The sequence below is a fragment of the Somniosus microcephalus genome, unplaced genomic scaffold, assembly GCF_052327205.1.
Source record: "Somniosus microcephalus isolate GS21.2 unplaced genomic scaffold, FLI_Smic_1.0 unresolved_chr1, whole genome shotgun sequence".
NCBI lineage: Eukaryota > Metazoa > Chordata > Chondrichthyes > Squaliformes > Somniosidae > Somniosus > Somniosus microcephalus.
The window spans coordinates 149,107,874-149,133,277 of NW_028225179.1; the positions used below are offsets into that span (position 1 = coordinate 149,107,874).

The window sequence follows — 25,404 nt, forward strand, 5'->3', positions numbered from 1 at the left end:
TTGATATAACATATGTGTAGGTACGCTCTATAACTTTTGATTGTATAGCCGGACAGACAGACAGACAGAGAGACAGACAGAGAGACAGAGAGACATACTGTTTTATATATATAGAGAATAGATAAATGCAAATGGTTGCTATAAAATGTAAACATTCTAGTTTATGACACCCGAAAGGCACACAGAGATTGTGAGAGAGAGGCACACATACTGAAACTGATAGAGAGAAAGGGCAGACAAAGCACCTTTCCTCATTCTAGTTTGATTTTCTTTTTAAACAAGCAAGTTAAATTTTGAAAGCAATGCCTGTTAGAGGGAAATAGATAGATGGAAGATTAGGAGGGGAGCGTGCGAGAGAAATAGATTGTTGGTGAAGCCATATGTTGCGTCTCACCATCAGCCCTTGGGGGAAGACAGTGGGACTGAGGGGAGTTGGTAGAGTTACGGGTAAGATGAGCGACAGTTGACAGAAGAGGGAAGGATGCAATGTTGAGTGGGTAATGCAAAGTATGAGTAGCAGTGGGAGTGAAGGGGAGGTAGGAAGTGGAAGGGTACTATGTAGGCAAAGGTATAAGTGATGCGATGCTAGCAAGGGATAAGAAAAGTAAGGATGGGAAGGGAGCCACTGAGAAAGACATTTTCCCTGCAATCCTACTGGAAAATTCAGCCTGTGGTCATCAGCAGCACCTCTCCCTGTGGTAACATGCCTCGCCACACACCACCCCTCATGCAAAGGAAAAGAAGGAAAAATCATAGAGAAAAAAAGAGAAAGAATCAGTCCAAAGATATGCGGGTTAGGTTGATTGGCCATGATAAAAATTGGCCCTTAGTGTTAGGGGGGATTAAATACGTGGGGTTACGGGGTTACGGGGATAGGGCTTGGGTGGGATGGCTGTCGGTGTAGGGACCGGGTGCTAGGGCTTGGATGATCAGCCATGATCTCGTTGAATGGCGGAGCAGGCTCGAAGGGCCGAATGGCCTACTCCTGCTCCTATCTTCTATGTTTCTATGTCTATGTTTCTATGTAAGAGTTAGAGGGTGAGAAGAAGAAGAGTGGAAGGAGAAAAACAGCAGTATAAGACGAGTGACATGGAACGAAATAGCAGCATGAAGACAGCAGAGACAGTTGAGAGAGGGGATCATATGCTCTGATGTAACCAGGGTATCGACCAGCTGGATAACGTGTAGAAATGGAATGGGTATAAGCTGAGGAAAATTGCACGGCCCCTTAATAGAAACCATTGCAGTTTCCTTCCCCTCCACTGCAGTAACTGATATTTAACATACTGCCGTGACATGGTAGAAAGTAGCATAACATTTGCTTTATAAATTAAATCGTTCAACTTTCATTGCTCATTAACTTGTTTCTTCACTTTTTCTGGTCTGTTATTTGAAACAATTCCTCCAGTGGATTGCATCCAGGTGCTTTATAGCATAAATACAATCCATTTATATCGCGCACCAATTTATCGATATTAAAGCTACAATCATGCAACTCAACCTTCTGATGAGCTGCTTCGAATTATAACGAATCAATTAAGCAGAGCCGTTCTGGGTTTTATTTGATGCTTGCAACTTCGCTAAGGTTAACTCACATTCCTTAGGTGTCAACAGTTCATAAACTAAAATTGTCTACTTTTTATTAACAGAATATTGAGTTTGATCTCAAAAGGAGCAACTGTTATTATTATCTTCACATCAAGTATCTATAACAAGTGGGGAAAAGAACGGAATAGAAGTTAACTGCAAATATTTTCAGATGCAAATATGAATGTCACTCCAGCACCGAGTTGGTTCAGACTGTTGAACATTTCAGGCGATTGGATTCTCCATCAGGGGGATCTTCAGCTGAAAGAGAGGAATTGGTTCAATAGCACACTCAGAACAAGCTCATTGATGGCACTAAAATTATAATTTAGAACATTTGTATGTAGATGTAATGAACTAAGACTGTCACAAATGAGTAGGACCACTAAACTCTCCATTGACATGTGATAAAGCTGTTAAAAAGCATATGGGATCCTTAGTTTTATAAACAAGGACGTTATGGTCAAACCTTTATAAATCACTGATTAGTTCTTAGCTGGAGTATTGTGCCCAATTCTGGGCACCACACTTTAGGCCTTAGGGAGGATGCAGAAGAGACTTACCAGAATGGTACCAGGGATGAGGGAAATCAGTTACGTGGAGAGATTAGAGAAGTTGGGATTGTTCTCCTTAGAGCAAAGATGGTTACGGGGCAATTTAATAGACGTGTTCAAAATTATGAGGGATTGTCATAGGGAGAAACTGTTGCCACTGGCAAGAGGTTCGGTAACCAGAGGACCCAGAGTCCCACGCAGGGTAAGGGGGGAGTTTAAAATCCCGGCCATAGTATCGCTAGTACCTAATAGTCAGTTGCCTGATGTGACATTTCGCCAACTCCAGCCCAGCAATATTTACAAGATCGAAACAATTTAGAAAATCGAAACCCACCGGCTTCAGGAATTTACCTTATTTGAAACCATTTCTCGATTGGAAAAGTAAGGGACTCGTGTCCGACTACACACACGTAAGTAAGCGTGCGATCCACGTCGGACAGGGGGATGGTCATCTGACTGACCGTACTGTACATCCCACTCGTGTCCTGCACCACCGGGAAACTTGTCACTCTGCCCAGCTCTTGCAAACCCCGCTCAGTTCTCCAGGTCAGGTAAATATCAGCCGGGTAAAAACCTGACACAAAGCAGGCCAGTGTCACTGTTTGTTCCAGCCTCGAGTCGTCTGACTGGAGCTTGATGGGCGTTATCGTCGGCTGGTGAAACGCAAGTTCTAATAGAAAAATAAATAAAACACTTAATCAATGGATGTCGTCCATTCAGGGGCTCGCAGCCATCAAGGTTACTTTAGAATTCAAGGCGCAACTCTTATTGACAGACTGGACTCCTTATGACCATGAACACCAATACAGCAATCCATTAGAGTTCCAACTGAAACATGGGGTAGAACGGGTGCTCCAGTACCGACCGACCAGTATACAGCCCCGCCGGTATTGAATTCCATTGACTGCAGTGGAAATGAATATCAGGCTGGGTGTATAACAGTTGAGCAATGCACGAATATCAGGCGGGGTGTATAACAGGTGATCACTGTACGAATATCAGTCGGGGTGTATAACAGGTGATCAAAGCCTGAATATCAGGCGGGGTGTATAACAGGTGATCAATGTACGAATATCAGGCGGGGTGTGTAACAGGTGATCAATATATGAATATCAGGCGGGTTGTATAACAGGTGATCAATGCACGAATATCAGGCGGGGTGTATAACAGGTGATCAATGTACGAATATCGGGCGGGGTGTATAACAGGTGATCAATGCTTCACTATCAGGCGGAGTGTATAACAGGTGATCAATGTACGAATATCAGGCGGGGTGTATAACAGGTGATCAATGTATGAATATCAGGTGGGGTGTATAACATGTGATCAATGTATGAATATCAGGCGGGGTGTATAACAGGTGATCAATGTATGAATATCAGGCGGGGTGTATAACAAGTGACCAATGTACGAATATCAGGTGGAGTGTGTAACAGGTGATCAATGTATGAATATCAGGCGGGGTGTATAACAGGTGATCAATGCAGGAATATCGGGCGGGGTGTATAACAGGTGATCAATGCATGAATATTGGGCGGGTTGTATAACAGGTGATCAATGCCCGAATATCAGGCGGGGTGTGTAAAAGGTGATCAATGTATGAATATCAGGTGGGGTGTATAACAGGTGATCAATGCATGAATATCAGGCGGGGTGTATAACAGGTGATCAATGCATGAATATCAGGCGGGGTGTATAACAGGTCATCAATGTTCGATTCTCAGGCGGTGTGTATAACAGGTGATCAACGCATGAATATCAGGCGGGTTGTATAACAGGTGATCAATGCACAAATATCAGGCGGGGTGTATAACAGGTGATCAATGAACGAATATCAGGCGGGGTGTATAACAGGTGATCAATGCACGAATATCAGGCGGGGTGTATAACAGGTGATAAATGCAGGAATATCAGGCGGGGTGTAGAACAGGTGATCAATGTAGGAATATTGGGCGGGGTGTATAACAGGTGATCAATGCATGAATATCATGCGGGGTGTATAAGAGTTGAACAATGCACGAATATCAGGCGGGGTGTATAACAGGTGATCAATGTACGAATATCAGGCAGGGTGTATAACAGGTGATCAATGTACGAATATCAGGCAGGGTGTATAACACGTTGTCAATGCAGGAATATCGGGGAGGGTGTATATCAGATGATCAATGTAGGAATATTGGGCGGGGTGTATAACAGGTGATCAATGCATGAATATTAGGCGGGGGGTATAACAGGTGATCAATGTACGAATATCAGGCGGGTGGTATAACAGGTGATCAATGTATGAATATTGTGGTGTATGTAACCTGTTCCACCTTAAGAGAACTACCTTAAGAGATGTACTACTTTCTCTTGGCTGCTGTATACTGTAATACCGGTGGTGACCACACCGGTATATAAGTGTTGTGTAGGGATTTGCTGGGCAGTTCAGCCCTGACCTCCGAATAGTAAAGACCTGTTAAAGTTATTCTTGTGGTCTGTGTCCAGTGATTTATAATAAGCTTAACTGGGACATACAGACTTAACAGTGGTGACGAGTCCGATCTTACCTTGCGGCAGTTTTACATCCAAGGCAGCTTCGTCCTCAGAACGGGCGTCAAGAAGAGGCATCCGCCCTCATCATCCTGCTGAGCACCATCGCACGGGAGGCATCGAGAACCCGGGTTAAAAAGAAAATTCTGACCACGAAGCCCTCCATCAGCGACAGGCAGTGATCATCCCTTCTACCACGGTGGTGGGTAAGCCGATCAGCAACACGAGCAGAAAGTCGGCCGCATTGACTGTGGAGTGGGGGAGGGAAAACAGAGGAAAAAGGGCGGAGAACTCGACCACGGCCGGTAAAAAGGGCCGGGCTGCAATCGAGGCCGAGAGGCGCAGCGACTGGGGCAGCTTAAGGCACGAGAGCCGCGGAGAACTCAAACGCAGCCGGTGTAAAGGACCGGGCTGCAAGGCAAAGCAGTGTCGGGGAATTGAGAACCGCTGGGGAGGCGAGAATGGCAGCAGCACGGCAATCGCCATTGCAACCAGCGGGGGAAGAAGGCAAACGCGGGAATCCACCATTGTAGTCGGCGGGGGAAGAAGACGAGCGCGGGAAAGACCGCCAAGCGCGGGAAGCCGCCATTTTAGTAGGCGGGGGAAGAAGACAAGCGCGGGAAGCCACCATTTTGAGAAAAAGAAAAATTTAAAAACTTGCAATGATGCCTAAACATGGGAACATTAATACCTTTGATAGCGATATCGAAGATTGGACCAAGTATGTAGAACGCATGGAAGTTTATTGTAAAGCAAATAAGGTACCAGATGATGAGAAAGCACTAACCTTATTAAGCTCAATGGGTGCGAAGACATACGGGCTATTGAAGCACCTTCTATCACCAAATAAACCGGCGGATCAGACTTTCGCGAATATTGTTACTGTCCTGAAAAATCATTTAAACCCCACGCCGCTGATGATAGCGGAACGATTTAAATTTTACAGAAGAACGCAGCTGAAAGACGAAAGCAACGCTGAATTTTTAATTGAACTGCGTAAGCTAGCAAAGCACTGTCAGTTTGGAACAGGACTAGCAGATGCGCTGAGAGATAAATGTGTGTGTGGATTGTTAAAAGAAGGAACACAAAAGCGACTGCTTGAGGAGAATGATCTTACGCTTGATAAAGCTGTCACTATTGCAGCATCGCACGAAGCCGCAGCGAGAGGCACGGCGGAAATGCAGCTACGGTCAACGGAACTCAGCACCAATCAAGTGGTCTTGGGTACAGTAAAATGTTATCGTTGTGGAAAGACAACGCACAATCAGAACCAGTGCTGGTTCAAAAATCAGGAATGCAGAAAATGTGGCAGGCTTGGTCACATAGCTAAAGTATGCCGGTCAGGAAAGAAGACCAGCAACAAAAAGTCACCGCAGGAAAAGTACAGAAAGGTACACAAGGTGACAGAGAACAGTTCGAACGAACAGAAGTCAGATTCAGACTCCAGCAGTAATGAACTGGGTAGTCTAAGAGTACACAATGTTGGTAAGGAAGCAGACCTCCAAACAATTTGGGTCACACTTCAGATAGCAGGAGTCCAAGTGAAGATGGAATTGGACACTGGATCGGCATTGACGGTCATGAATAAGCAAGATTACAAAAGGTTATTCCCACATATTCCCCTACGGGATACGGAGATTGTATTGAAAACATACACAGGGTAAAGAGTATACCCCATCGGGAAGATAGAGGTAAAGGTGGTCCACAAGGGCAAAGAAAGCCGAGGAATGGACTTATATGTGCTACCTGAGGGAGGTCCACCACTACTGGGACGGGAGTGGATTAGGAAAATAAATATGGACTGGCATTCCTTAAAAGCACTAACGGTAGATTCCGGTAAAAAAGATGTCAAACCTAAACGATTGTCCAGAATATTGGACGGTGCTAAAGAGGTGTTCCAACAGGGACTGGGAACACAGAGGAATTACGGCAAACATCAAGGTTGAAGAACATGCAAACCCGAAATTTTTCAAAGCCAGACCGGTACCTTATGCGATACGACCTGCTGTGGAAGCTGAGCTGGAAGGGCTAGAACATTCAGGAGTACTGTCTAAGGTAGACTGGAGTGAGTGGGCCATGCCCATTGTTCCCGTCATGAAGCGTTCATCGAGCAACAAGCCGGGGGAACCGGGGAAGGTTCGCATCTGTGGAGATTTCAAGATCACTATTAATCCGGTGCTTCACACGGTGCAGTATCCGCTTCCGCGGATTGAGGATATCTTCGCTTCGTTGTCTGGCGGGAAACACTTCACCAAGATAGACCTGGCGCAGGCGTACTTACAGATGGAAGTTGAGGAAGAGTCACGCCAGTATCTCACGATCAACACGCATAGAGGCTTGTACCGGTATAATAGACTGGTTTTTGGAGTGGCATCGGCTCCAGCAATTTGGCAGAGGGCCATGGAGCAGGTATTACAGGGAATTCCAGGCACACAATGTTACCTGGACGATATTTTGATTACAGGAGATGATGACGAGGAACACCTTGCAAATTTGGAACTGGTGCTCACCAGATTGAAAGAATATGGACTTCGAGTTAATCGCCAGAAATGTGAGTTCTTTCAGAAGCGGATCTCGTACTGTGGTCATGTCATTGACCAGGAGGGGCTTCATAAGTCTCCTGACAAGATCGAAGCTGTTGTGAAGGCTCCCGCTCTGGATAATGTATCCCAGTTGAGGTTGTTCCTAGGGTTGATTAACTATTACCATAAGTTGCTGCCAAATTTATCCACGGTGCTGCACCCGCTGAACGCTCTTTTGCAGAAGGGAGTACCATGGAAGTGGAGCGAGGACTGTAAGAGGGCCTTTCGCAAAAGCAAGGCATTGATCACCTCAGAGGAAGTGTTGGCTCACTTCAACCCAACGCTGCCTATTCGTTTGGCTTGTGATGCTTCTCCATATGGTATTGGGGCAGTACTATCACACAAGTTGCCAAATGGCCTGGAGAGGCCAGTCGCGTTCGCATCCAGATCATTGACCTCCGCTGAGCGCAACTATGCTCAGATAGATAGGGAGGCTCTCAGCCTTGTGTGGGGAGTAAAGAAGTTTAATCATTACCTGCAGGGCCAAAAGTTTACGCCTCTGACAGACCACCAGCCGTTGGTATCCATTTTTAACCCTAAGAAGGGTGTTTCAGTGATGACAGCACAGAGACTCCAGAGATGGTCCCTTTTCCTAGGGGCACATCAATATCAGATTGAATTCAAAAGGTACACAGCAGCATGGTAATGCTGATGGGCTGTCGCGCCTGCCACTACCTACAGAGGAGGAGGCACCGACGGTTGACCCTGTTGAGTTATTTCACTCGACCATCATCGAATGTTTACCAGTCACCAATGCAAGTATTGAAAGAGAAACCAGGAACGACCCGACACTGTCCCGGGTCTACGAAGTGACAGTGAAGGGATGGCCAGCGCATGGTGATCCACTGTTACCGGCATTCTCAGCAAGACGAGACCAGCTGTCCGTCTGTCAAGGAACATTGATGTATGGAACAAGGGTGATTATTCCTCCTAAGTTAAGAGAGAGAGTTCTAAAGGAACTGCATGAAGGTCATCTGGGGGGAGTCAAGATGAAAAGCCTTGCTAGGGCTTATGTGTGGTGTCCGGGTATCGACCAACAGATAGAGGATCTGACGAAAAGCTGCTCAGGGTGCCAAAAAGTGCAAAATGCACCTCCGATTGCACCGCTGCATCCATGGGAATGGCCTTCAACCCCATGGCAACGTGTACATATTGACTTTGCTGGTCCATTCATGGACTCCATGTTTTTAATTGCGGTGGACGCACATTCTAAATGGCCAGAAGTGATTAAGATGACTACCACTACCTCGGAAAAGACGATCGCGGTGCTAAGAACGATATTTGCAAGAAATGGATTGCCAGAACAAATATGTTCAGACAACGGACCGCAGTTCGTGTCAGAAGAATTCCAGAAATTCATGAAGAAGAATGGGGTGAAACATCATACCTCTGCCCCATATCATCCAGCTACAAACGGGTTGGCCGAGAGATTTGTACAAACGTTCAAAAAAGCAATAAAGGCCATGAGCGAAGATCAGATTCCACTACAACACAAGGTGGACAAATTCCTACTGGCATATCGAAACGCCACTCATGCAGTGACAAACCAAAGTCCTGCCATGATGTTCTATAACAGGAGGTTGCGGTCCAGGTTGGACTTGTTAAAATCAAATGTGCGGAGGGAAGTTGAAAACAAACAGTTCCAGCATATAAATAACAAGACCACTCGGAGTTTCGAAATAGGACAACCAGTGCTAGCCCGGGACTATAAAAACGAGAAATGGCAATCTGGAACAATTCGGGCCAGACAAGGACCCCTGATGTACACGGTAGATATTGGTGAAAATGTAATACGGCGTCATGCTGACCAACTGGTAGAATCGAGAACAAGGGTCGAACCTATGGTTACGGCAGAGACAACCGTGGAAGAAGTTAGTGAACCTGAAGCATCTACCTCAGAAGTGAATGTACCTGATGATGATGTCCAATCCATAAGAGACCAACTAGATGAGTCAACCCAGCAACGAGAATCAGAGACCCCTGAAAGGCGTTATCCAACTCGAATCAGGAGGCCTCCTCAGAGACTGAATCTTTGAACTGTTTTGCATGAAGTTGTATATATATATGTTATTATGTTATGTTAAATGGGGATATAACTGTTAAGCTAAAAAGGGAGGATTGTGGTGTATGTAACCTGTTCCACCTTAAGAGAACTACCTTAAGAGATGTACTAATTTCTCTTGGCTGCAGTATACTGTAATACCGGTGGTGACCACACCGGTATATAAGTGTTGTGTAGGGATTTGCTGGGCAGTTCAGCCCTGACCTCCGAATAGTAAAGACCTGTTAATGTTATTCTTGTGTTCTGTGTCCAGTGATTTATAATAAGCTTAACTGGGACACACAGACTTAACAAATATCAGTCGGGGTGTATAACATGTGATCAATGCACGAATATCAGTCGGGGTGTATAACATGTGATCAATGTATGAATATCAGTCGGGGTGTATAACAGGTCATCAATGTATGAATATCAGGAGGGATGTATAACACGTGATCAATGCACGAATATCAGGCGGGGTGTATAACAGGTGATCAATGTACGAATATCAGTCGGGGTGTATAACAATTGATCAATGTAGGAATATCAGGCAGTGTGTATAACAGGTGATCAATGCACGAATATCAGGCGGGGTGTATAACAGGTGATCAATGTATGAATATCAGGTGGGGTGTATAACAGGTGATCAATGCACGAATCTCAAGCGGGGTGTATAACAGGTGATCAATGCATGAATATCAGGCGATTTGTATAACAGGTGATCAATGCACGAATATCAGGCGGGGTGTATAACAGGTGATCAATCTATGAATAACAGGCGGGGTGTATAACAGGTGATCAATGCATGACTATCAGGCGGGGTGTATAACAGTTGATCAATGTACAAATGTCAGGCAGGGTGTAGAACATGTGATGAATGCACGAATATAAGGCGGGGTGTATAACAGGTGATCAATGCATGAATATAAGGTGATTTGTATAACAGGTGATCAATGCACGAATATCAGGCGGGGTGTATAACAGGTGATCAATGTAGGAATATCAGGCGGGGTGTGTAACAGGTGATCAATGTAGGAATATCGGGGAGGGTGTATATCAGGTGATCAATGTATGAATATCACGCGCGGTGTGTAACAGGTGATCAATGCATGAATATCAGGCGATTTGTGTAACAGGTGATCAATGCACGAATATCAGGCGGGGTGTGTAACAGGTGATCAATGCACGAATATCAGGCGGGGTGTATAACAGGTGATCAATCTATGAATATCAGGTGGGGTGTATAACAGGTGATCAATGTACGAATATCAGGTGGGGTGTATAACAGGTGATCAGTGAATGAATATCAGGCGGGATGTATAAAAGGTGATCAATGCACGAATATCAGGTGATTTGTAGAACAGGTGATCAATGTACGAATATCAGGCGGGGTGTATAACAGGTGATCAATGTACGAATATCAGGCGGTGTTTATAACAGTGATCAATGCACTAATATCAGGGGGGGTGTATAACAGGTGATCAATGGGCGAATATCAGGCGGGGTATATAACAGGTGATCAATGCATGAATATTAGGCGGGGTGTGTAACAGGTGATCAATGTACGAATATCAGGCGGGGTGTGTAACAGGTGATCAATGTATGAATATCGGGCGGGGTGTATAACAGGTGATCAATGTATGAATATCAGGCCGGGTGTATAACAGGTAATCAATATATGGATATCAGGCTGGGTGCGTAACAGGTGATCAATGTCCGAATATCAGGCGGGGTGATTAACAGGTGATCAATGGGCGAATATCAGGCGGGGTATATAACAGGTGATCAATGCATGAATATTAGGCGGGGTGTGTAACAGGTGATCAATGTACGAATATCAGGCGGGGTGTGTAACAGGTGATCAATGTATGAATATCGGGCGGGGTGTATAACAGGTGATCAATGTATGAATATCAGGCCGGGTGTATAACAGGTAATCAATATATGGATATCAGGCTGGGTGCGTAACAGGTGATCAATGTCCGAATATCAGGCGGGGTTTATAACAGGTGATCAATGTATGAATATCAGGCCGGATGTATAACAGGTGATCAATATATGAATATCAGGCGGGGTGTATAACAGGTGATCAATATATGAATATCAGTCGGGATGTATAACAGCAGATCAATGCACGAATATCAGGCGGGGTGTATAACAGGTGAACAATGCACGAATATCTAGCGGGGTGTATAACAGGTGATCAATGCACGAATATCAGGCAGTGTGTATAACAGGTGATCAATGTACGAATATCAGGCGAGGTGTATAACAGGTGATCAATGCACGATCAGGCAGGGTGTATAACAGGTGATCATTGGGCGAATATCAGGCAGGGTGTATAACAGGTGATCAATGCACGAATATCAGGCGGGGTGTGTAACAGGTGATCAATGTACGAATATCAGGCGGGGTTTATAACAGTGATCAATGCAGGAATATCATGCGGGGTGTGTAACAGGTGATCAATGTACGAATATCAGGCGGGGTTTATAACAGTGATCAATGCACGAATATCAGGCGGGGTGTATAACAGGTGATCAATGCACGAATATCAGACGGGGTGTATAACAGGTGATCAATGCACGAATATCAGGCGGGGTGTGTAACAGGTGATCAATGTATGAATATCAGGCGGGGTGTATAACAGGTGATCAATGCACGAATATCAGGCGGGGTGTGTAACAGGTGATCAATGTACGAATATCAGGCGGGGTTTATAACAGTGATCAATGCACGAATATCAGGCGGGGTGTATAACAGGGGATCAATGCACGAATATCAGGCGGGGTGCGTAACAGGTGATCAATCTCCGAATATCAGGCGGGGTTTATAACAGTGATCAATGCACGAATATCAGGCGGGGTGTATAACAGGTGATCAATGTACGAATATCAGGCGGGATGTAAACAGGTGATCAATGTACGAATATCAGTCGGGGTGTTTAACAGGTGATCAATGTAGGAATATCGGGCCTGGTGCATATAAGATCATCAATGTATGAATATCAGGCAGGGTGTATAACAGGTGATCATTGGGCGAATATCAGGCAGTGTGTATAAAAGGTGATCAATGTATGAATATCAGGCAGGGTGCATAACAGGTGATCATTGGGCGAATATCATGCGGGTTGTATAACAGGTGATCAATGCACGAATATCAGGCAGGGTGAATAACAGGTGATCAATGTACAAATATCAGGCGGGATGTATAACAGGTGATCAATGCACGAATATCAGGCAGGGTGTATAACAGGTGATCAATGTTTGAATATCAGGCCGGGTGTATAACAGGTGCTCAATGTACGAATATCAGGCCCGGTGTATAACAGGTGGTCAATATATGAATATCAGGTGGGGTGTATAACAGATGATGATCAATGTACGAATATCAGGCGGGGTGTATAACAGGTGATCAATGTATGAATATCAGGCCAGGTGTATAACAGGTAATCAATGCACGAATATCAGGCGGGGTATATAACAGGTGATCAATGTATGAATATCAGGCGGGGTGCATAGCAGCCGATCAATGCACGAATATCAGGCGGGGTTTATAAAAGTGATCAATGCACGAATACCAGGCAGGGTGTATAACAGGTGATCAATGGGCGAATATCAGGCGGGGTGTATAACAGGTGATCAATGTATGAATATCAGGCCGGGTGTATAACAGGTGATCAATGTATGAATATCAGGCCGGATGTAGAACAGGTGATCAATATATGAATATCAGGCGGGGTGTATAACAGGAGATCAATGCACGAATATCAGGCGGTGTGTATAACAGGTGATCAATGTACGAATATCAGGCGGGGTGCATAACAGGTGATCAATGCACGAACATCAGGCAGGGTGTATAACAGGTGATCAATGGGTGAATATCAGGTCGGGTGTATAACAGGTAATCAATGTATGAATATCAGGCGGGGTGTATCACAGGTGATCAATGGGCGAATATCATGCGGGGTGTATAACAGGTGATCAATGCACGAATATCAGGCGGGGTATATAACAGGTGATCAATGTACGAATATCAGGTGGGGTGTAGAACAGGTGATCAATGCACGAATATCAGGCAGGGTGTATAAAAGGTGATCAATGTATGAATATCAGGCCAGGTTTATAACAGGTGATCAATATATGAATATCAGGGGGGGTGTATAACAGGTGATCAATGTACGAATATCAGGCGAGGTGTATAACAGGTGATCAATGTATGAATATCAGGCCCGGTGTATAAGAGGTGGTCAATATATGAATATCAGGTGGGGTGTATAACAGATGATGATCAATGTATGAATATCAGGCCGGGTGTATAACAGGTGATCAATGTACGAATATCAGGCGGGGTGTATAACAGGTGATCAATGTATGAATATCAGGCCGGGTGTATAACAGGTAATCAATATATGGATATCAGGCTGGGTGCATAACAGGTGATCAATGTCCGAATATCAGGCGGGGTTTATAACAGGTGATCAATGTATGAATATCAGGCCGGAGGTATAACAGGTGATCAATATATGAATATCAGGCGGGGTGTATAACAGGTGATCAATATATGAATATCAGTCGGGGTGTATAACAGCAGATCAATGCACGAATATCAGGCGGGGTGTATAACAGGTGAACAATGCACGAATATCTAGCGGGGTGTATAACAGGTGATCAATGCACGAATATCAGGCAGTGTGTATAACAGGTGATCAATGTACGAATATCAGGCGAGGTGTATAACAGGTGATCAATGCACGATCAGGCAGGGTGTATAACAGGTGATCATTGGGCGAATATCAGGCAGGGTGTATAACAGGTGATCAATGTATGAATATCAGGCGGGGTGTATAACAGGTGATCAATGTATGAATATCAGGCAGGGTGTGTAACAGGTAATCAATGTATGAATATCAGGCGGGGTGTATAACAGGTGATCAATGCACGAATATCAGGCGGGGTGTGTAACAGGTGATCAATGTACGAATATCAGGCGGGGTTTATAACAGTGATCAATGCAGGAATATCAGGCGGGGTGTGTAACAGGTGATCAATGTACGAATATCAGGCGGGGTTTATAACAGTGATCAATGCACGAATATCAGGCGGGGTGTATAACAGGTGATCAATGCACGAATATCAGACGGGGTGTATAACAGGTGATCAATGTACGAATATCAGGCGGGGTTTATAACAGTGATCAATGCACGAATATCAGGCGGGATGTAAACAGGTGATCAATGTACGAATATCAGTCGGGGTGTTTAACAGGTGATCAATGTAGGAATATCGGGCCGGGTGCATATAAGATGATCAATGTATGAATATCAGGCAGGGTGTATAACAGGTGATCATTGGGCGAATATCAGGCAGTGTGTATAAAAGGTGATCAATGTATGAATATCAGGCAGGGTGCATAACAGGTGATCATTGGGCGAATATCATGCGGGTTGTATAACAGGTGATCAATGCACGAATATCAGGCAGGGTGAATAACAGGTGATCAATGTACAAATATCAGGCGGGATGTATAACAGGTGATCAATGCACGAATATCAGGCAGGGTGTATAACAGGTGATCAATGTTTGAATATCAGGCCGGGTGTATAACAGGTGCTCAATGTACGAATATCAGGCCCGGTGTATAACAGGTGGTCAATATATGAATATCAGGTGGGGTGTATAACAGATGATGATCAATGTACGAATATCAGGCGGGGTGTATAACAGGTGATCAATGTATGAATATCAGGCCAGGTGTATAACAGGTAATCAATGCACGAATATCAGGCGGGGTATATAACAGGTGATCAATGTATGAATATCAGGCGGGGTGCATAGCAGCCGATCAATGCACGAATATCAGGCGGGGTTTATAAAAGTGATCAATGCACGAATACCAGGCAGGGTGTATAACAGGTGATCAATGGGCGAATATCAGGCGGGGTGTATAACAGGTGATCAATGTATGAATATCAGGCCGGGTGTATAACAGGTGATCAATGTATGAATATCAGGCCGGATGTAGAACAGGTGATCAATATATGAATATCAGGCGGGGTGTATAACAGGAGATCAATGCACGAATATCAGGCGGTGTGTATAACAGGTGATCAATGTACGAATATCAGGCGGGGTGCATAACAGGTGATCAATGCACGAACATCAGGCAGGGTGTATAACAGGTGATCAATGGGTGAATATCAGGTCGGGTGTATAACAGGTAATCAATGTATGAATATCAGGCGGGGTGTATCACAGGTGATCAATGGGCGAATATCATGCGGGGTGTATAACAGGTGATCAATGCACGAATATCAGGCGGGGTATATAACAGGTGATCAATGTACGAATATCAGGTGGGGTGTAGAACAGGTGATCAATGCACGAATATCAGGCAGGGTGTATAAAAGGTGATCAATGTATGAATATCAGGCCAGGTTTATAACAGGTGATCAATATATGAATATCAGGGGGGGTGTATAACAGGTGATCAATGTACGAATATCAGGCGAGGTGTATAACAGGTGATCAATGTATGAATATCAGGCCCGGTGTATAAGAGGTGGTCAATATATGAATATCAGGTGGGGTGTATAACAGATGATGATCAATGTATGAATATCAGGCCGGGTGTATAACAGGTGATCAATGTACGAATATCAGGCGGGGTGTATAACAGGTGATCAATGTATGAATATCAGGCCGGGTGTATAACAGGTGATCAATATATGAATATCAGGCGGGGTGTATAACAGGTGATCAATATATGAATATCAGTCGGGGTGTATAACAGCAGATCAATGCACGAATATCAGGCGGGGTGTATAACAGGTGAACAATGCACGAATATCTAGCGGGGTGTATAACAGGTGATCAATGCACGAATATCAGGCAGTGTGTATAACAGGTGATCAATGTACGAATATCAGGCGAGGTGTATAACAGGTGATCAATGCACGATCAGGCAGGGTGTATAACAGGTGATCATTGGGCGAATATCAGGCAGGGTGTATAACAGGTGATCAATGTATGAATATCAGGCGGGGTGTATAACAGGTGATCAATGTATGAATATCAGGCAGGGTGTGTAACAGGTAATCAATGTATGAATATCAGGCGGGGTGTATAACAGGTGATCAATGCACGAATATCAGGCGGGGTGTGTAACAGGTGATCAATGTACGAATATCAGGCGGGGTTTATAACAGTGATCAATGCAGGAATATCAGGCGGGGTGTGTAACAGGTGATCAATGTACGAATATCAGGCGGGGTTTATAACAGTGATCAATGCACGAATATCAGGCGGGGTGTATAACAGGTGATCAATGCACGAATATCAGACGGGGTGTATAACAGGTGATCAATGCACGAATATCAGGCGGGGTGTGTAACAGGTGATCAATGTACGAATATCAGGCGGGGTTTATAACAGTGATCAATGCACGAATATCAGGCGGGGTGTATAACAGGTGATCAATGTACGAATATCAGGCGGGATGTAAACAGGTGATCAATGTACGAATATCAGTCGGGGTGTTTAACAGGTGATCAATGTAGGAATATCGGGCCGGGTGTATATAAGATGATCAATGTATGAATATCAGGCAGGGTGTATAACAGGTGATCATTGGGCGAATATCAGGCAGTGTGTATAAAAGGTGATCAATGTATGAATATCAGGCAGGGTGTATAACAGGTGATCATTGGGCGAATATCATGCGGGTTGTATAACAGGTGATCAATGCACGAATATCAGGCAGGGTGAATAACAGGTGATCAATGTACAAATATCAGGCGGGGTGTATAACAGGTGATCAATGCACGAATATCAGGCAGGGTGTATAACAGGTGATCAATGTTTGAATATCAGGCCGGGTGTATAACAGGTGCTCAATGTACGAATATCAGGCCGGGTGTATAACAGGTGGTCAATATATGAATATCAGGTGGGGTGTATAACAGATGATGATCAATGTACGAATATCAGGCGGGGTGTATAACAGGTGATCAATGTATGAATATCAGGCCGGGTGTATAACAGGTGATCAATGTATGAATATCAGGCGGGGTGCATAGCAGCCGATCAATGCACGAATATCAGGCGGGGTTTATAAAAGTGATCAATGCACGAATACCAGGCAGGGTGTATAACAGGTGATCAATGGGCGAATATCAGGCGGGGTGTATAACAGGTGATCAATGTATGAATATCAGGCCGGGTGTATAACAGGTGATCAATGTATGAATATCAGGCCGGATGTAGAACAGGTGATCAATGCACGAATATCAGGCGGTGTGTATGACAGGTGATCAATGTACGAATATCAGGCGGGGTGCATAACAGGTGATCAATGCACGAACATCAGGCAGGGTGTATAACAGGTGATCAATGGGCGAATATCAGGTCGGGTGTATAACAGGTAATCAATGTATGAATATCAGGCGGGGTGTATCACAGGTGATCAATGTACGAATATCAGGTGGGGTGTAGAACAGGTGATCAATGCACGAATATCAGGCAGGGTGTATAAAAGGTGATCAATGTATGAATATCAGGCCAGGTGTATAACAGGTGATCAATATATGAATATCAGGGGGGGTGTATAACAGGTGATCAATGTACGAATATCAGGCGAGGTGTATAACAGGTGATCAATGTATGAATATCAGGCCCGGTGTATAACAGGTGGTCAATATATGAATATCAGGTGGGGTGTATAACAGATGATGATCAATGTATGAATATCAGGCCGGGTGCATAACAGGTGATCAATGTACGAATATCAGGTGGGGTGTATAACAGGTGATCAATGTATGAATATCAGGCTGGATGTATAACAGGTGATCAATATGTGAATATCAGGCGGGGTGTATAAAAAGTGCTCAATATACGAATATCAGGTGGGGTGTATAACAGGTGATCAATGTATGAATATCAGGCCGGATGTATAACAGGTGATCAATATATGAATATCAGGCGGGGTGTATAAAAAGTGCTCAATATACGAATATCAGGTGGGGTGTAGAACAGGTGATCAATGCACGAATATCAGGCGGGGTGTATAACAGGTGATCAATGTATGAATATCAGGCGGGATCTATAACAGGTGATCAATGCATGAATATCAGGTGGGGTGTATAAAAGGTGATCAATGTAGGAATATCGGGGAGGGTGTATATCAGGTGATCAATGTAGGAATATCGGGCGGGGTGTATAACAGTTGATCAATGCACGAATATCAGGCGGGGTGTATAACAGGTGATCAATGTATGAAAATCAGGCGGGGTGCATAACAGGTGATCAATGCACGAGTATCAGGTGGGGTGTATAACAGGAGATCAATGTACAAAGTCAGGTGGGGTGTAATAACAGGTGATCAATGCACGATATCAGGCGGGGTGTACAACAGGTGATCAATGCACGAATATCAGGCGGGGTGTATAACAGGTGATCAATGTACGAATATCAGGCGGGGTGTATAACAGGTGATCAATGTATGAATATCAGGCCGGATGTAGAACAGGTGATCAATATATGAATATCAGGCGGGGTGTATAACAGGAGATCAATGCACGAATATCAGGCGGTGTGTATAACAGGTGATCAATGTACGAATATCAGGCGGGGTGCATAACAGGTGATCAATGCACGAACATCAGGCAGGGTGTATAACAGGTGATCAATGGGCGAATATCAGGTCGGGTGTATAACAGGTAATCAATGTATGAATATCAGGCGGGGTGTATCACAGGTGATCAATGGGCGAATATCATGCGGGGTGTATAACAGGTGATCAATGCACGAATATCAGGCGGGGTATATAACAGGTGATCAATGTACGAATATCAGGTGGGGTGTAGAACAGGTGATCAATGCACGAATATCAGGCAGGGTGTATAAAAGGTGATCAATGTATGAATATCAGGCCAGGTGTATAACAGGTGATCAATATATGAATATCAGGGGGGGTGTATAACAGGTGATCAATGTACGAATATCAGGCGAGGTGTATAACAGGTGATCAAAGTATGAATATCAGGCCCGGTGTATAACAGGTGGTCAATATATGAATATCAGGTGGGGTGTATAACAGATGATGATCAATGTATGAATATCAGGCCGGGTGTATAACAGGTGATCAATGTACGAATATCAGGTGGGGTGTATAACAGGTGATCAATGTATGAATATCAGGCTGGATGTATAACAGGTGATCAATATACGAATATCAGGTGGGGTGTATAACAGGTGATCAATGTATGAATATCAGGCCGGATGTATAGCAGGTGATCAATATATGAATATCAGGCGGGGTGTATAAAAAGTGCTCAATATACGAATATCAGGTGGGGTGTAGAACAGGTGATCAATATATGAATATCAGGCGGGGTGTATAACAGGTGATCAATGCACGAATATCAGGCGGGGTGTATAACAGGTGATCAATGTATGAATATCAGGCGGGATCTATAACAGGTGATCAATGCATGAATATCAGGTGGGGTGTATAAAAGGTGATCAATGTAGGAATATCGGGGAGGGTGTATATCAGGTGATCAATGTAGGAATATCGGGCGGGGAGTATAACAGTTGATCAATGCACGAATATCAGGCGAGGTGTATAACAGGTGATCAATGTATGAAAATCAGGCGGGGTGCATAACAGGTGATCAATGCACGAGTATCAGGCGGGGTGTATAACAGGAGATCAATGTACAAAATCAGGTGGGGTGTAATAACAGGTGATCAATGCACGATATCAGGCGGGGTGTACAACAGGTGATCAATGCACGAATATCAGGCGGGGTGTATAACAGGTGATCAATGTACGAATATCAGGCGGGGTGTATAACAGGTGATCAATGCACGAATATCAGGCAGGTTGTATAACAGGTTATTATGTCTGTGTGTAATTGAGACACGGACTGCAGGAGTTGGTTACAACAGGTGTTTACTGAGTGGAGACAAAACTGGAAATACTATGCAAAGTTACTACACAGGCTTATATACAGGGGTGGTCACTACTGGTACTGCAGTATACAGGGGCTGCAGAATATAGTTCCTTCTGCAAAGTACATACACTACAATTCCTCCCCTGTTAGCTAAACAGTACATAACATTCGATTAATAATTAAATAACATATTTACAATTACAGTTGCTAGATACATTAGCTGAAGTTAAGCAATTATAAGTTCAGTCTTTGCGGAGGCTTCCTGATTCTGTCTGGATAACGCCTCTTTGGGGTATCAGGTTCTTCTGGCAAAGTTGATTCGGGATCAACGTCGTTGTTTGGTTCGTCTGCTTCCAATATCACCGATTCTGAGGTAGATGCAATTGGTACTTCGGTTTCATCACCAGGTGTATCGGATTGTGGTGTGTGTGGTGTATGTGCCTTTAAGAGCAATTGTGGTGTATGTGCCTTTAAGAGCCCCAGGTGTGCGTAATGCCGGTAATTGCCACTTGGGCTATATAAGCCTGTGTATTGTGTATACCCTTTAGAACCCCCCCCCCAGACTTGCTTAGTAAATACCTATGAACCAACTCTTGTCTTCAGTGTCTTTATCTACACACGGACACTACAGTGGCGACGAAGTGGAAACGGACTTACCTGCAATTCGGCAGCACCTCAAGGACATCGATTCCTCCAGCGTCCAGAAGACTCAAGGAAGTTATAGAAACTGTGGGTTCACCAGCTGGCCAAGCTGGTGGCAGGTACTGCGCTAATCCTTCCTGGGCGTCAGGCTGGGGCTCCAGCGGCGGGCTCTACAGCTGAGACAGGCAGCGAAATCGGAGGCAAGCAATAACGGACTGGGAGGGTGCACTCGGGAGACAGCCGGCGCGGCAAGCAGGTCAGAGTTTAGACCTTCGTCGGGAACGAGTCTCCAGCAGTGAATAAACGGAAACCACAGTAAAACAGCGTTGTTATCGGTAGCAGCGGTGGGAAAGCGCGGGAAGCGCCATACCTTGCTACAGAGAAAAAAAAAACGCGGGAAGCGCCATATTTTTTTTTTGAAATGCCTAAGTCTGACAATATTGATGCTTTTGATAGCGAAACAGAGCCTAACTTTGGCAATATTGATGTTTTTGATAACAAGATAGAGGATTGGACCACATATGTAGAAAGAGTGGAGGTGTTTTGCACCGCAAATGGAATAGAAGATGAAAAAAAAGCTTCAGTGCTTCTGGATCTAATGGGCGCAGAAACATACAAGCTATTACGCAATTTAATCACTCCAGCCGAACCGATGGACAAGAATTTTGAGGAAATTGTTGATACCCTACACTGCCAATTCGAGGCAGGACTGGCAGATTCTCTGCAAGACAAATTCATCTGCGATCCCATAAGCGTAGAAACACAAAAAAAGGTATCTTCTGGAAAAGATTTAACACTGGACAAGGCTTTCAGTGCAATAGGAGCGGCAAAGATACAGCAAAGGCCACAGGACTTCGGCACCCATGAAATGACACGGGGTTTCGAGAGATGTTATCGCTGCGGCAGATCCAACCATGACCAGAGGGATTGCTGGTTCAAAGAAAAAGCATGCAGGCGATGCGGAAAGATGGGACACATTCCACGTGTATGCCAATCTGAAAATAAAAAATCCACTAACGGGAAAAGAATCAATAAGGAAAAGCACAGAAAGGTACAAATGATGACGGACAGTAGCTCCAAAGACCAGAAGAGCGATAGCGACTCCGGGAACAAGAGACTAAGCTCTCTCAAAAATTGACTTGGCACAGGCATATCTACAGATGGAGGTTGAGGATACCTCTAAAAAGTATCTCACAATAAACACACACAAAGGCCTGTACCAGTACAATCGACTGGTTTTTGGAGTAGCATCAGCTCCAGCTATCTGGCAAAGAGCTATGGAGCAAGTCCTGCAAGGGATTCCGGGGACTCAATGCTACCGAGACGACATCCTTATAACAGGAGAAAACGACAACGAGCACCTTGCCAATTTGGAGCAGGTGCTCACTAGGCTGAAAGAACGGGGCCTACGAGCAAATCGCCCCAAGTGCGAATTTTTCCAAAATCAGATATCATATTGTGGTCACATAATTAATAAGGAAGGGTTGCATAAGTCACCTGAAAAAATTGAAGCAGTTATAAAAGCCCCAGCACCTGAAAATGTTTCACAATTAAGGTCATTCCTGGGATTAATAAATTACTATCATAAATTTTTACCGAACTTATCAACTATTCTACACCCTCTTAATGATCTTCTACAGACAGGAGTGATTTGGAAATGGAACGAAGACTGTAAACGTGCCTTCCATAAATGTAAAGACTTAATCACATCCGAGAAAGTTTTGGCTCATTACAACCCATCACTACCAATCAGACTGGCGTGCGATGCATCGCCTTACGGCATAGGAGCAGTATTATCCCATAAATTCCCTGATGGCTCAGAACGGCCGATAGCTTTTGCGTCACGCTCATTAAACTCAGCTGAGCGTAACTATGCCCAAATAGACAGGGAAGCACTCAGCCTGGTATGGGGAGTGAAGAAATTCAACCATTACCTACACGGACAAAAATTTACCTTGCTGACTGACCATCAACCCCTCATCTCCATATTCAACCCTAAAAAAGGTGTTCCCATTATGACAGCACAAAGATTACAGAGGTGGTCCCTTTTTCTAGGGGCACACCAATACAACATTGAATACAAAGGGTCAAAACAACATGGGAATGCTGACGGTTTATCACGCCTACCGTTGCCAACGATAGAAGAGGCACCTACAGTAGACCCAGTAGAAATATTCCACTCTACCATAGTGGAATGTCTACCGGTGACAAATTCTGCCATTGAAAGGGAGACAAGAAATGACCCTACTCTCTCACGGGTCTACGATTTAACAGTGAAGGGATGGCATTCTGGCAAAGAAGAGAACAACTGTCAGTGTGCCGAGGAACCTTGATGTGTGGATCCAGAGTGGTGATTCCACCCAAACTCCAGGATAAAGTACTAAAGGAGCTTCACGAGGGGCATCTGGGTGGAGTGAAAATGAAGAACCTAGCTAGGGCATTTGTATGGTGGCCAGGTATCGATGGAGACATCGAAGACATGACCAAGAGCTGCCTAGGATGCCAGAAGGTCCAAAATGCTCCGCCACAGGCCCGTCTACATCCATGGGAGTGGCCCTCATCTCCCTGGCAAAGGGTGCACATCGACTTTGAATCCATAAATGGACCAGCAATGTTCTTAATCGCAGTTGATGCACACTCCAAGTGGCCGGAGGTAATAAAGATGTCCTCCACCACCACGGAAAAAACCATCACAGTATTAAGGACCATATTTGCCAGGAATGGGCTGCCGGAACAGATATGTTCTGATAATGGACCGCAATTTGTGTCCGAAGAATTCAGAAAGTTCTTAAAGAACAATGGGGTAAAGCACTACACGTCCGCCCCATACCATCCCGCCACCAATGGATTGGCTGAAAGGTTTGTCCAGACCTTCAAGAAGGCCATAAAGGCCATGGGTAATGAAAACATAAAACTTCAGCACAAGGTGGATAACTTCTTATTTGCATATAGGAATGCAACACACATGGTTACCAACCAAACTCCCGCCATGATGTTCTACAATAGAAACCTAAGATGCCGGCTGGATTTGGTCAAGCCCAACATCCGAAGGGACGTGGAGTGTGGTGTATGTGCCTTTAAGAGCAATTGTGGTGTATGTGCCTTTAAGAGCCCCAGGTGTGCGTAATGCCGGTAATTGCCACTTGGGCTATATAAGCCTGTGTATTGTGTATATCCTTTAGAACCCCCCCCCCCCAGACTTGCTTAGTAAATACCTATGAACCAACTCCTGTCTTCAGTGTCTTTATCTACACACGGACACTACAGTGGCGACGAAGTGGAAACGGACTTACCTGCAATTCGGCAGCACCTCAAGGACATCGATTCCTCCAGCGTCCAGAAGACTCAAGGAAGTTATAGAAACTGTGGTTTCACCAGCTGTCCAAGCTGGTGGCAGGTACTGCGCTAATCCTTCCTGGGCGTCAGGCTGGGGCTCCAGCGTCGGGCTCTACAGCTGAGACGGGCAGCGAAATCGGAGGCAAGCAATAACAGACTGGGAGGGTGCACTCGGGAGACGGCCGGCACGGCAAGCAGGTCAGCGTTTAGACCTCCGTCGGGAACGAGTCTCCAACAGTGAATAAACGGAAACCACAGTAAAACAGCGTTGTTATCGGTAGCAGCGGCGGGAATGCGCTGGAAGCGCCATATCGTTGCTACAGAGAGAAAAAAAGCGCGGGAAGCGCCATATCTTTTTTTTTGAAGTGCCCAAGTCTGGCAATATGGATGCTTTTGATAACAAGATAGAGAATTGGACCACATATGTAGAAAGAGTGGAGGTGTTTTGCACCGCAAATGGAATAGAAGATGAAAAAAAAGCTTCAGTGTTTCTGGATCTAATGGGCGCAGAAACATACAAGCTGTTACGCAACTTAATCACTCCAGCCGAACCGATGGACAAGAATTTTGAGGAGATTGTTGATACCCTACACTGCCAATTCGAGGCAGATTCTCTGCAAGACAAATTCATCTGCGATCCCCTAAGTGTAGAAACACAAAAAAAGTTATCTTCTGGAAAAGATTTAACACTGGACAAGGCTTTCAGTGCAATAGGAGCGGCAAAGATACAGCAAAGGCCACAGGACTTCGGCACCCATGAAATGACACGGGGTTTCAAGAGATGTTATCGCTGCGGCAGATCCAACCATGACCAGAGGGATTGCTGGTTCAAAGAAAAAGCATGCAGGCAATGCGGAAAGATGGGACACATTCCACGTGTATGCCGATCTGAAAATAAAAAATCAACTAACGGGAAAAGAATCAATAAGGAAAAGCACAGAAAGGTACAAATGATGACGGACAGTAGCTCCAAAGACCAGAAGAGCGATAGCGACTCCGGGAACAAGAGACTAAGCTCTCTCAAATTACATAATGTAATTGCCAATGAAGATTACCAGACCATTTGGGTTACCCTCATAATAGCAGGGTCCCCAGTTAAAATGGAGCTAGATACAGGATCAGCTCTAACCGTAATAAATCGACGAGATTACGAGAGGCTATTTTCGCATATACCTC

At 44.7% G+C, this 25,404-nt stretch overlaps 1 gene segment (V, D, J or C); it reads right to left on the minus strand.

The window, feature by feature from the left end:
• Window positions 1-682: 682 nt before the first annotated feature.
• The window catches only part of LOC147096230 (Ig gamma-2A chain C region-like), a 49,539-nt gene continuing 24,817 nt past the window's right edge, over window positions 683-25,404 (minus strand). Inside the window, 2 exon segments of the C gene segment in view lie at window positions 683-1,848; window positions 2,493-2,811. Coding sequence covers window positions 1,845-1,848; window positions 2,493-2,811 — 323 coding nt within the window.